This window comes from Athalia rosae, chromosome 5 (genome assembly GCF_917208135.1).
Source record: "Athalia rosae chromosome 5, iyAthRosa1.1, whole genome shotgun sequence".
Taxonomy (NCBI): domain Eukaryota; kingdom Metazoa; phylum Arthropoda; class Insecta; order Hymenoptera; family Athaliidae; genus Athalia; species Athalia rosae.
Window position 1 is genome coordinate 3,406,208 of NC_064030.1, and position 11,598 is coordinate 3,417,805.

An 11,598-nucleotide genomic window follows, 5' to 3' on the forward strand; every position below is an offset into this window, starting at 1 on the left:
AAAATGACTACCAATCCCGAAAAATATAGGAACAGGAAACGGCACGATGATCATCTTGGATCATGATCATGACCGAACATACAGTGGAAAATACGCGCGCAAATTAGCGTCCGAAGCAACAGTGAATTCAGTGTGGTTACATGTGGTTAAATAAGATGTTGTGTTTGTTATAACCTCGAAGTCAAGTATTTACAATGAATAGTTATTAATGAATTTTTACAATCGATCGTTCGTGTATGTTCTTCGTATAAATCTGTTAGTATCTGATGAATGTTCTGACAATGATACTTTAATGCATCATATGCCTTGTCTGATGATATTGAAAATTCGACAGGATGTCAAAAAACTTATCTTTGAGTAGCAATAAGATACAGCCTACTTTGACTAATTTTGTGAAAAAACTTCGACAACCAACTTTGAAATTTTCTTCATCGAGGTAATTACCCTGGCCAATAGATACCTGTGGTGCTCTGTGAATTCTGATAATCAAAATTATATCCATGTTACATACAATGTCCTATTCTGATCTCAGTACACCGAAAATAACTGCCAAAGAAAATGCCACAAAAAAGTCCACATTTGAGTCGGACGATATTTGGGATGACAGTGACACCAGTTTTGAAGCACCCTCAGATACAGAGGACACAGCGTCATATGCTGTGAAACAAGAGTTGAAAAACTCTATTATATCATTGGTAAATATCCAAGTAACAACCAAAAGTTTGAAATAATTTTAGATTGAGCCTGTATAATGATCCTTCAACTCCTTTGAATGGTTAAAATTTGAAATTCTTACTGTGGTTTTCAGAATGACGAAACTAATGTGACTGATCACTTGCCAGATCCTCAAACTCTGAATAATCATGAAAAAAGCTCTAGGATCAGTTCAAACATTCATTACGTTGAAGATTCTATAGAAGAACAGCAAAAAAAGGATTTGATAACAACTGACAAGTGGACTTCTCCTTTGTCTTCTTTTGGAAAACAAGAAACCAAAACTTTGGAGAAAGATGTCAAGAACAAAGTTGTCTGCAATTTTCCCAGTATTAATTCTGAAGAGACTCCTAAGTCTTCCAATGACGATAGCCAATCATTTAGTGAAAATATTGCTGTAAAATTAGAAAAAGATCGACTAAACATTATTTCTCATGACGATGAGACAATGATGATAAACCCTGCTAGCCCATCAGAATTTAATGACATTGAAAGAACTGCTAGCCTAGTTTCGAATTCTTCTCAGCCTAAAGTCTCAACCATCAAAAGTGATCCTGGTCTTAAAAATCTGTCTATACCGCAAAAACGTCTATTATTTAATTCTACGAGTCCAAGAGTCATTTCAGACTCAGACAGTGAAAGCTGTGAGTTTGAAACTAAGTCTTCGTTACCAAAAAAAGAATGGAGGGGTCCAGACGTTAAATTAGATTTAAAACCCTTGGGATTGGATTCCCAACTTGACCCTTGGATTCAGATGATGAAAAATAAATCTGCAGTATCGTCAATGCCTGTTAGTTTGATTTGTTAATTATTTTGTTATTCTCTGATAAGTAATCAGAATCATTGAAAAGATACTTATTCCTGTAATCTAATTATTAGAATTGGTTTTAGTCAATGAAGAATCAAGTGCAGCAACGACAACAGATGCTAAAAGAAATTGAACTACAGATCTTGGACAAGATATCTACTGCATTCAACCAGATCCCTTTGCTGGTGTTGGAAAAGTTTCCAGGCTTTAACATGAATACTTTTCAAGAACTGAAAATCCTTCGTCAACATCTGAAGGCAAAAATACGTCTTATGGAAAAAAAGTTAGATCATCTTAGTCAAGAGGAGCAAAGTGCACAACATGCAGATGAATTTCCAAGTGATGAAAGTATACTTGGTTTATCGTATACCAGAGATTTCGAAGTATCGTCTTCCCCATCATTTCCCAGTATCAACCATGGACCCTACACAAATTCCATCCAGAAACCAAGTACTATTACATCCTCAAACGAATTCTCTGACCATTCAATAGACAGGTCGAATGGCTTCGAAGATATCAGAACTAATGCAAATGGAGCCAATAAGACAACAACGTTTACCAGAAAGTTTGGTTTCCAGTTAAAGAAACCATCAGGGATTTCAGCACAAGCTGGAACTATCCGAGATAAAACACAGAGAAGTCCTAGTGTCCCAGAAATTGCAGCTCCTTTTTCTTCTGAGAATGCTGACAGATTTGTGACAAGCGATAATAAGCCTTTGAAAATATTGTCGCAACAGAATAGTAGCGCTAAGTCATTATCTCAAAAATCAGAGTCTCCCAAATATACTATGGATGACTCGTGGTCTCAGTTAAATGGAAGTTTCGGTATGTTTGATATAGCTCTAATCGCTAGTATAACAATGGCTACATATTATTAATTTTTTACAGGTTCCATATCACCAGGTCACTATAAGCCTACAGACAGGACACTGAGCCAAGAGCTGCAGTCACTTCCTCCAATAGAATTCAACCATAAAATCAAAAGCCCAATATCAGAGAAAAGTAGAATAGTAACTACCCCACGTAAGTTAATTTTGTTAGTATTCATTTGGCGCTTGCACAAGTCTAAAGTGAAGCGATAACTGTTGCAAATTTGTCATGCAGAATCTAAACTAGGACTCAAGTCTTTAGAACAGCCTACTACCAGTGCCAACACTGTGCAAATACCCGTCGCTGCATCAAACTGTGGACAGTTTACAGGTGATTACAAAAATGACGCTGTCAGCGGAGAATTTGACGGCTTGCACTATCCACATTCCCGAGAAATGCTGAAGGTTCGTGGACATCAAATCAATTGCTTTTATTGGCCAAAATGCTATCAATGTTCTTTACAGAATCATTGTTTTTATTTTTCTTTCTCTTATTATTAGGTCTTCAGACGAAAATTTGGATTACACAGCTTCAGGCCTAATCAATTACAAGCAATAAACGCGGCCCTTCAAGGCTTTGACTGTTTTATACTAATGCCAACCGGTGGTGGAAAATCTTTGTGCTATCAATTACCTGCACTACTTGCTCCTGGTATCACTGTTGTAATATCTCCTCTGAAAAGTCTCATTCTTGACCAAGTTCAGAAGCTCAATTCCCTTGATGTAAGTACGTCATATGAGTATCAGTATTAAACTATTTTCAATGAATATAAGTCAGATTATCTCTACCAATCATATTCTGATATTCGATTATCGCATATTTTGCTAGATACCAGCTGCGCATATGTCTGGTAACTTGACAGATACTCAAGCAGAAAATATATACAGAGAATTATCTAAAGCAGGACCGACATTAAAACTCTTATATGTAACGCCAGAAAAGATATCTGCATCTCAAAGGTTCTGCAGTGCTTTGCATAGACTCTATGAACGAAATCTATTGTCTAGATTCGTGATTGATGAAGCGCATTGCGTTAGCCAATGGGGGCATGATTTTAGGCCAGATTATAAAAAGCTGAAATCACTGAGAGAAAATTATCCTAGAATACCAACGATGGCATTGACTGCAACAGCTACTCCTAGAGTGCGAACAGACATTTTACACCAGTTGAATATGACTCAGCCCAAATGGTGAGCATGTATAAATTAAGAATAATCAGCCACTTGTCAGTTTCAGATTTGTCTTCAAAATGAGTTTATATTTGATTGCAGGTTCATGTGCAGCTTTAATCGACCAAATTTGAAGTATAGCATAATTCCCAAGAAGGGTAAAAACTGTACAGAAGAAGTAATTGCTATGATAAAGTCCAAGTTTAAAAAAGTTTGTGGCATAGTGTACTGCCTTTCACGAAAAGACTGTGATTCTCTCGCTGCTAATATCAAAAGTAATGGTATACCAGCTTTAAGTTACCATGCTGGACTCACTGACAATCAAAGAGCTGTTGTACAAGGAAAATGGATTTCTGATGAGGTAAATACTATCTGTATTCATTGTGGTGATGAGTCAAAGAAGTATGTTTTGCATCTATCATCGATCTAAAGCTATTCTTTGGTACCAGGTTGATGTTATTTGTGCAACTATAGCTTTTGGAATGGGAATTGATAAGCCGGATGTGCGATATGTGATACATGCTGCTTTGCCACAATCAATTGAAGGATACTATCAAGAAAGTGGGCGAGCGGGTCGTGACTTAGAAAAAGCAGATTGCATTCTATTTTACCATTACGCAGATATGCACCGATTAAGAAAAATGATCGAGTCGGATGGCTCGCCCCCTGAAGTCGTGAAAACCCACTTGGACAACTTGTACAGAATGGTTGCATTTTGTGAGAACACAACCGATTGTCGGAGAGTTCAGCAGTTGAATTATTTTGGTGAAATATTCAAGAAAGAATCCTGCTTGGCTAATTCAACAACAACATGTGATAACTGTAGAAGTAAAGATAAATTTGAGATGATTGACGCAACTGAAGATGCACGGGAACTTGTAAAGGCAGTCCAAGATTTTGGAAAAAGGAAAGGTGTAACTCTTTTACAAATCACTGAAATCTTTAAAGGCAGTGATTTGAAAAAGATTAGGGATGCAGGTGAATTAAGAATAGTCTTAGGCGCTAAAAAAAATGTCTGATCAGCATTCAATAGTAGTAAAATGTAGTTGTTTGTTACTTTCATATCTGCCTTGTATGCATTAGGCCAGAACAACCATCCAATATTTGGTCGGGGAAAGAATTGGAAAAAAAATGACATCGAAAGGCTGTTACATAAATTAGTGATTGATCAGTACCTGCAGGAAGACATGTATATTAACAATGAGATAGCCTGTGCATACCTCAAGATTGGACCCAGAGGCCGGGATCTCCTTACAAAACAGAACATCAAGGTACATCCGTGTTTCTAATCACCTTCATAAAATCCTTAGCCTGCTATGATGCCGAATTCTCATCATGATTACATTTTAATCTTTAATTTAGATAAAATTTGCATTGAGAAAGTGTGGCAGTGCAACAACAGTAGCCGTTGGATCAGCCGATGCAATTCCATCAAACGAGGCACTAAAAGATTTACAGTCACGATGTTATTCAGAACTAATGTCAATAGTGCGTGGCATAGCTGGTGCTTTGGACGTTTCTGCTGCCTCGATTATGAATATGATTGCCGTCAGGTTAGCAAATGACTAAAGTTGGGTTTTACGGGAGATATACGATAGGGTTGAAAGATGCTGTTACTCATTACTGGATACACCTGAGTACGGTAGATAATTTTCTGTTATTTTTTATTACAGAGCAATGAGTCAGCAGCTACCAGCAACAGAAAAGGAGATGTTAAAGATTCCTCATGTCACAAAAGCAAATTATGATAAATATGGGAAGGCTTTGCTTGATATTACAGCAAAGTATGCTGCCGAAAAGACTGGCGAGTATTCCATTTGATTAATCGCAACCATCCCAATACATTAAGTTCAGTTTTATAACTTTCTGAATAAAAAATTGTGTTTCATCAATAGTTTTGCTGAATGAAGCATCGAGCAAAGAGAAAATCACTGATATTGAAGATGATGGTAATAGTGCAGCCTGGTTGTCTTCGGTCACATGTCCGCATTCTGAAGGGAGCACTACTAGTGGTCGAGGAACAAAAAGGAGAGGACGAGGTGGTTCTACTGGTAAAGCTAAACGGTTTAAACGCGGAGTGTCAACGTGAGTTTAACTTTTCAACCTTGTGAAATCATTACTGTGAATTCTCAAGCAGAGGGATCAAAGTTTATATTCATACTTTTTCGATTTTTTCAGTTCCCAGTCGAAACAATCAACCACGCGAGGCAGACAAAGTGCTAGAACAAGTCGTGGCACAGCAAGTGGACGTAGCAGTGGGTCCAGTCGTGGTCCAGGATTATTGGATCTCGGTCAAAAGCAGGTCTTTTCAAAAGATCCCTATCGGTTCCAAAATCTGGGCATTTAGAAAACTAAGCAAATAGTTGAAGTTATTCACAGATAAATAATGCGCACTTAAATATAGGATCAAGCCTCAAGTGCTAGGCTGTATTCACTTTTTGTGGGTCCTGAAAATAACGAGTCAATAACGTTGTAAAGACATTAGCTTGAAAAATAATTCGAAACTTGTCTTTCTGAGAATCAAAGCCCAACAAATTATTAATGGTCAACAAAACTAGTGGCTAGCCTTATGTATAAATATAAATAATTTACTGTCCGTGATGAGTTTATGTTTTTGTAATAAACCAGATTTGAATTCTAATATTTATTTTTTCCCCAGATAATATACATCATCAAAATTATTTTTCCAAACACTTGAGTTTGAAATGAGAAAATCTCGTATTGCTACGACAAAAATACTGACTCATTGTAAAAATCCTTAAGTAGAAAGGAAAGAGCAGCAAACATGAAGGGGTTCCTGGGTACCAATGCTACCGCAGTTTTCTACCTTGCCCTTCTTGAAGAAGAACTGAATCTCTAACAGACTAGTAATGTAATTACAGTGCTAGTCAATATTTACAATTCTGGTTGCATCAACCTGACATCTCTGTTTTTATTTTTAACATGTTCTTTCAGTAGATCCATTACTTCATTATCAAATTCCAAAGGTGTTGGCTTCACTTCTGCAGCCCAGTAAAATATGTCCCAGTCATTTGAAGGTAAATTAATTAGTCGGTCATATAATTGAATTTGTGACTCGTTGAATGAGTTCAGATATTTTTTAGCAAATGTGCTGAGTAAAAGGCCATTTTCCAACATACCGCGCTTGCGAGACTGGTACATAAGTCTGAAAATTAAGATATTTCAATATTGTTAGAATTCTTGGCATTTGACCAAAATTGAATAAAATTTAATTCAAGTAATTTCTATTACTGCCATATTCGCACCTGGCCCTTTTTAGAGCTGGTTCTTCACCTTCTCGCTCCACGTAAGGGGGAATATGTGGCTCTTGAGCCTCCGGATGCACAATACCTGAATCATTATGCCTGTTGACACAACTGCCGGAAACATTTCGGGTTAGAACGAAAGATGTGACCTGTGAAGAGGAAATATAATCATTGCCAGCTGTTTTTAATCCAAGTAATTCTGAAAATAAACTAATGAAAAATCATGATAACTTACTTTCAATAGTTTCCTAGATTTTACAACAGCATTCATGATGAGGCCTGTGGAATTCCAGCAAAAACGACTACAAGACACTGAAAACCAACGTTTTCGATTTTTGACAAATTCCTTCAAAATATAATTGACAGACTTGCCCTTGAAGCAGCTGAAAGGCAGACGACGTAGTCTCCAACGTCCAATAAAAAGTTATTTCGGAATCACATGGCTTTGATGAGAAATCTTCAGTTTCTGTCGGTAAGGGGTTGATGATTCATTTTACGTTTGTCGAATCAGCAAAAGGCAGATGGCGTGTCCAGTCCTAGAATTTTAGATAGAATTATCTAAAAAATATAATCATTTCGATGCAAATCATGAGTGATTGAAAAAAAGTCGCGACGCAGGATACGGTTTCTCACATCGCTGCATACGCCGACTCCGGATTCCGGAAAGTGAAACCTTGGTATCTCCCAAGTGAAAAGAGACGCACGGTCGGTTGTCTCGGGGATGAAATCTTGACTCAGTGCTAATTGAATAACTATTACACACCTCCGTATGTAAAGACTAAGAACAATTGTTAAGCTGTACTTATCAGTTAGTATTGAGTAAGAATTAAGGCATAACAATACATACCCTATGAGTGTAACTGAATGTAGTTTTGCAAAATAGATAAGATCGCGAGTCGTACACTGGGACCCCTGGATAATGGGTGTGATCGTAAGAGAGTGTTTCCACGTTTCAACTACAACTTCCTAAATCTTTATTTTCAATCTATCATTGTGAATTGAAAACCTACAACCACGGAGCGTCCGAAGAGTAACGGCGATAATCCGCTAGTCAAAATGAGTTTGAGTATAACGAAGCTCTTCTCCAAGAAAAAGACCACTGTGGAAGTTGTCTCGGAGATTGGATTACCAACAAATGTATCTCACGAGTTTCATGTCAGTAAAAACATCGTGACAGGACAGCTTGAGGGCTTACCTGAACGTTGGATACAAGAATTGGATAGACAGATAACAAAGAGCGAGCAAAACGAGAACCCAGCAGCTGCCTTGCAGGCTATCAAGTTCTATAATTATTCAATTAAGAAGAAACCTCTCGAGGAAGTCTTTAAGCCGTTTGTAACTGAGAGGTTGATTGCTGAAGAGTCTCAAGAGATAGATAAGATCCTTACAAAAAAACAGTATCAATCTGGAGACTCCGATGGCAGTACTTCGATAAGTTCCAATGACAGTCAGCAAAGGTTACCCGATCTTCCACCAAAGCTCAATAAAGTTCCAAAACCTGCACCTCGAAATAAAGTGGAACGCAATGAAAAAACATTGACCGAAATACTAGAAGATTTGAGTACATATCGAATTGACAATGACGATGACACCCGACTTCCTGATGAGATACAGCACCCTGATGATGAAAGCCCCATCCTACGTAGAAAGACAGAGGGGTCTGTTGGAAAGATGACTGAGGATGAGGTATTTGAGGAATTAAGGAAAATCTGTAACTCTGGTGATCCTCATCTTAGGTTTGAACGAAGCAAGGAAGTTGGAGCTGGTGCATCTGGTACAGTTTTCATAGCCACTGATACAAAAACCAATCATAGAGTTGCAATTAAGGACATAGATCTGTCCAAACAACCTAAGAAAGAATTGATTCTCACGGAAATTCAAGTTCTTAAGGGGTTTCATCACTCGAATCTGGTTAATTTCCTTGACGCTTACTTGGTAGACGAACATTTGTGGGTCATAATGGAACTCCTGGATGGAGGACCCCTTACAGATGTTGTCACCGAGACTGTGATGAAAGAGGCGCAAATAGCGGCTGTTTGCCGTGAGGTGCTTAAGGCCATTAGCTTTCTCCATGCAAAAGGAATCATTCATAGAGACATTAAGTCGGATAATATTCTTCTTGGGATGAATGGGATAGTGAAGGTGACTGATTTTGGATTTTGCGCCAACATTGTTGGCGATGAAAAAAGACAGACGATGGTAGGAACTCCTTACTGGATGGCTCCAGAGGTGGTTACAAGAAAGCAGTACGGTAAAAAAGTAGATATTTGGTCTCTGGGTATAATGGCAATTGAGATGATTGAAGGAGAACCACCATATTTGAAAGAAACGCCACTGAGAGCTTTATATCTAATAGCTGCCATTGGAAAGCCTTCAATTCCAAGATGGGATACACTGAGTCCAGCGTTTCAAAATTTCTTGGAGAGATGCCTGGCTGTTGAAGTTGATGATCGGGCAACAGCTGATGAGCTGCTGACTCATCCATTTTTAGATAATTGTGCAGATTTATCTACACTTACGCCATTGATACGTGCAGCCCAAAGAATTTTGCGGAAAGTCTTCTAAGGAAATTTAATATCTTTCAGGTTTGGAATTTTTTTTCTCCAATTAACAATCAAAGAATTTACTGTGGTCATCGAAGAAGTATGAATTTTTAAGTCCTTGTCTTGGCTATGGATTTACATTCATCACTTCCATTTCACAGTAAGTAACAGACCCCTTACCAGGTATCATTATGAATTTTATACATAAATACATGTTGATATACATGAAGTAAATATTTGATCTTAATAACCAAATTTGAATTTGGATATACACATATTTTTTAAACTTGTGTAATGAAAGATTAATATTTTTATTATATTATTAGTCGCGTTTAGTGTATTTAGTATTATTATATCAATAATTGCTGGCATAGCTGATTCAGACTATTGCAGTCAAGTGTAGTCAACGATGAACAATATTATATTCAAGACTGACACAAAGTATTTATGTGAATTGGAAGAATGTCACGATATACAAGTATTTTCCATATTCCAACAGCTTTTGCGATAATTCATAAAAAAATTCATATTTCGTCATTAAAGTACATGAAACGTTATTGTCAAAGTGTGATTTACAGATTCCCGTTTGTCAATTATATATATCAGTTGGCTGTAAATACCACAAACCTGTTGGTTTGATTTTCCATTAGGATTTTCATTAATTCATATCCTACGCTTGACCAAGTGCCTCGTTTTCTGCTATGAGGTTTTTCAGCAGAAACCGTTTGTTAAAAGTATGAACGTAATAAGTATTTTGATAAATTTTATACAATTGTAATAGCTTATTTTTAATAAGAATAATCCTTGAAAAAAACCCACAGTTCTTGCAAACCTTAAATCAGTGATAGCCAATTTAATGATAACTTGATTGTCATAGCAATCGAACATTTTAAAAAGGACCAAATAAATGCAATATTCTGCAATAAGTTGTATTTTATGTAATGCACTTTTCGCATTTCATATTTTCCATGTATTAAGATTTTTTTCAAATATATATCAATTAATATGGCCAAAAGGCATGGTAATCTGCTCAACCAAATAAGCGGTCAACTTAGTACGATAACATCGTACATAAGGGTACGAAAATATTTTATCTGACAATTATGACGACTTTTATAAGAGTATTAATTTTCTATGTACGTTCCATAGCCTTGACCAGATTATTCTGAGCAACAAATGTAATCAAAATTCTGTATGTGATCTAAAATTCACAGAACAAATGTAACGTAAGAAATAATATCACATGAAGTTCAAATAGAAGGCTCAATCTATTTCATCAATACTAGGCCTTTAAATATCATTTATAAAATTTAAATGTCGTCACTACCTGATCAGACAGAACTAAAAAACGTGAATATATTTGAATTAGGTAAATGAATAAATTTAATTGAAGATTGACCGATACGGCATTGATGATTATCATTGATAGTACTTTATCGTTTTGTATGTACTATTATCTGGGTAATCAATAATTTGCATCATGGCTGTACATTTTAGAGCATGCAACCCAGGGATATGATCGCATAAAGTTATTTTTTAGTTTCTGGGTGTTTTCTGCTTCATCTTGTTTCAACAGTAACTCTACACCACAGAGCTTTATATGATAGATACATTGATCGGCTAGCGGATTTGTATCTCTAAATATTTATGTGAAGCAACGCACGTGCAATACGAAAAATGACTTGTCTGAAAGCACCGGTTTTTGCTTAAAATTTCATATTAGATATTTTCAAAATTATAGCTGAAAAAAATATTTACATTTTCACAGCTGCTGGTCGCCCACGTTCAACAGGCTATAATTATTATACAAGTTATGTATATGTAAATAAAATACGTATGTAATATTGATAAAAAAAAAAAAATGAATAAAACTTGGGTCGTTTATTTCTAGAATCAGATTAACAGCATCACCAAAACTAATGAATAACATTTCAGTGGCTTGTAAAAATAATTCGGCTGATTTCTCAACCTTGGAATTCGAATAGGAATAAACAATCTAGACGCAGAGCTAAAGATACGCACTTTTGTGGTAATCGAAATATTATATTGCATATCAGAGCGGAGAATGTGTTAGTGTGCGAGGCTGGGTATAAAACATTATCACTAAACTTGATAAGCCGAAACAAATATAGCAAATTATATTTCTGCAGAACTCAATACCCGAATACCCGAAAGATAACAAACCATTGAAGAATGAGAATTAATTCATTGATTATTCTTATTACCTT

General features: G+C 36.4%; 3 protein-coding genes across 3 annotated transcripts; 2 read left to right on the top strand and 1 right to left on the bottom strand.

The window, feature by feature from the left end:
• Nucleotides 1-293: 293 nt before the first annotated feature.
• LOC105692901 (Bloom syndrome protein homolog) lies at nt 294-6,202 on the top strand. Its single transcript, XM_012412421.3, has 15 exons — nt 294-436; nt 533-695; nt 809-1,504; nt 1,606-2,347; nt 2,411-2,545; nt 2,627-2,796; nt 2,893-3,114; nt 3,221-3,582; nt 3,664-3,922; nt 4,011-4,539; nt 4,645-4,832; nt 4,924-5,114; nt 5,235-5,365; nt 5,457-5,646; nt 5,740-6,202. Exons 1-15 carry the CDS (start codon nt 336-338, stop codon nt 5,906-5,908), a joined length of 4,248 nt encoding a protein of 1,415 aa, XP_012267844.2. The 5' UTR covers nt 294-335; the 3' UTR covers nt 5,909-6,202.
• LOC105692905 (succinate dehydrogenase assembly factor 2, mitochondrial-like) lies at nt 6,191-7,200 on the bottom strand. The gene is made up of 3 exons (XM_012412428.3): nt 7,063-7,200; nt 6,828-6,976; nt 6,191-6,727 (listed from the first exon to the last, which is right to left on the bottom strand). Exons 1-3 carry the CDS (start codon nt 7,096-7,098, stop codon nt 6,457-6,459), a joined length of 456 nt encoding a protein of 151 aa, XP_012267851.2. The 5' UTR covers nt 7,099-7,200; the 3' UTR covers nt 6,191-6,456.
• A 188-nt stretch (nt 7,201-7,388) lies between these two features.
• On the top strand, nt 7,389-11,254 carry LOC105692903 (serine/threonine-protein kinase PAK 2). Its single transcript, XM_012412425.3, has one exon. It carries the CDS (start codon nt 7,884-7,886, stop codon nt 9,390-9,392), a length of 1,509 nt encoding a protein of 502 aa, XP_012267848.1. The 5' UTR covers nt 7,389-7,883; the 3' UTR covers nt 9,393-11,254.
• The last annotated feature ends 344 nt before the right edge of the window (nt 11,255-11,598 follow it).

What these genes read in the sequence shown, in the direction of transcription:
- LOC105692903 (XM_012412425.3), top strand. Translation starts at nt 7,884, where the DNA reads ATGAGTTTGAGTATAACGAAGCTCTTCTCCAAGAAAAAGACCACTGTG.
- LOC105692905 (XM_012412428.3), bottom strand. Translation starts at nt 7,098, where the DNA reads ATGAATGCTGTTGTAAAATCTAGGAAACTATTGAAA. An exon ending in AATCTAGGAAACTATTGAAA is followed by an intron (nt 6,977 to 7,062) that starts GTAAGTTATCAT and finishes TCCTCTTCACAG; the next exon opens with GTCACATCTTTCGTTCTAAC. An exon ending in CCAGCTCTAAAAAGGGCCAG is followed by an intron (nt 6,728 to 6,827) that starts GTGCGAATATGG and finishes CTTAATTTTCAG; the next exon opens with ACTTATGTACCAGTCTCGCA.
- LOC105692901 (XM_012412421.3), top strand. Translation starts at nt 336, where the DNA reads ATGTCAAAAAACTTATCTTTGAGTAGCAATAAGATACAGCCTACTTTG. An exon ending in CTGCAGTATCGTCAATGCCT is followed by an intron (nt 1,505 to 1,605) that starts GTTAGTTTGATT and finishes AATTGGTTTTAG; the next exon opens with TCAATGAAGAATCAAGTGCA. An exon ending in GTATGCTGCCGAAAAGACTG is followed by an intron (nt 5,366 to 5,456) that starts GCGAGTATTCCA and finishes TTTCATCAATAG; the next exon opens with TTTTGCTGAATGAAGCATCG.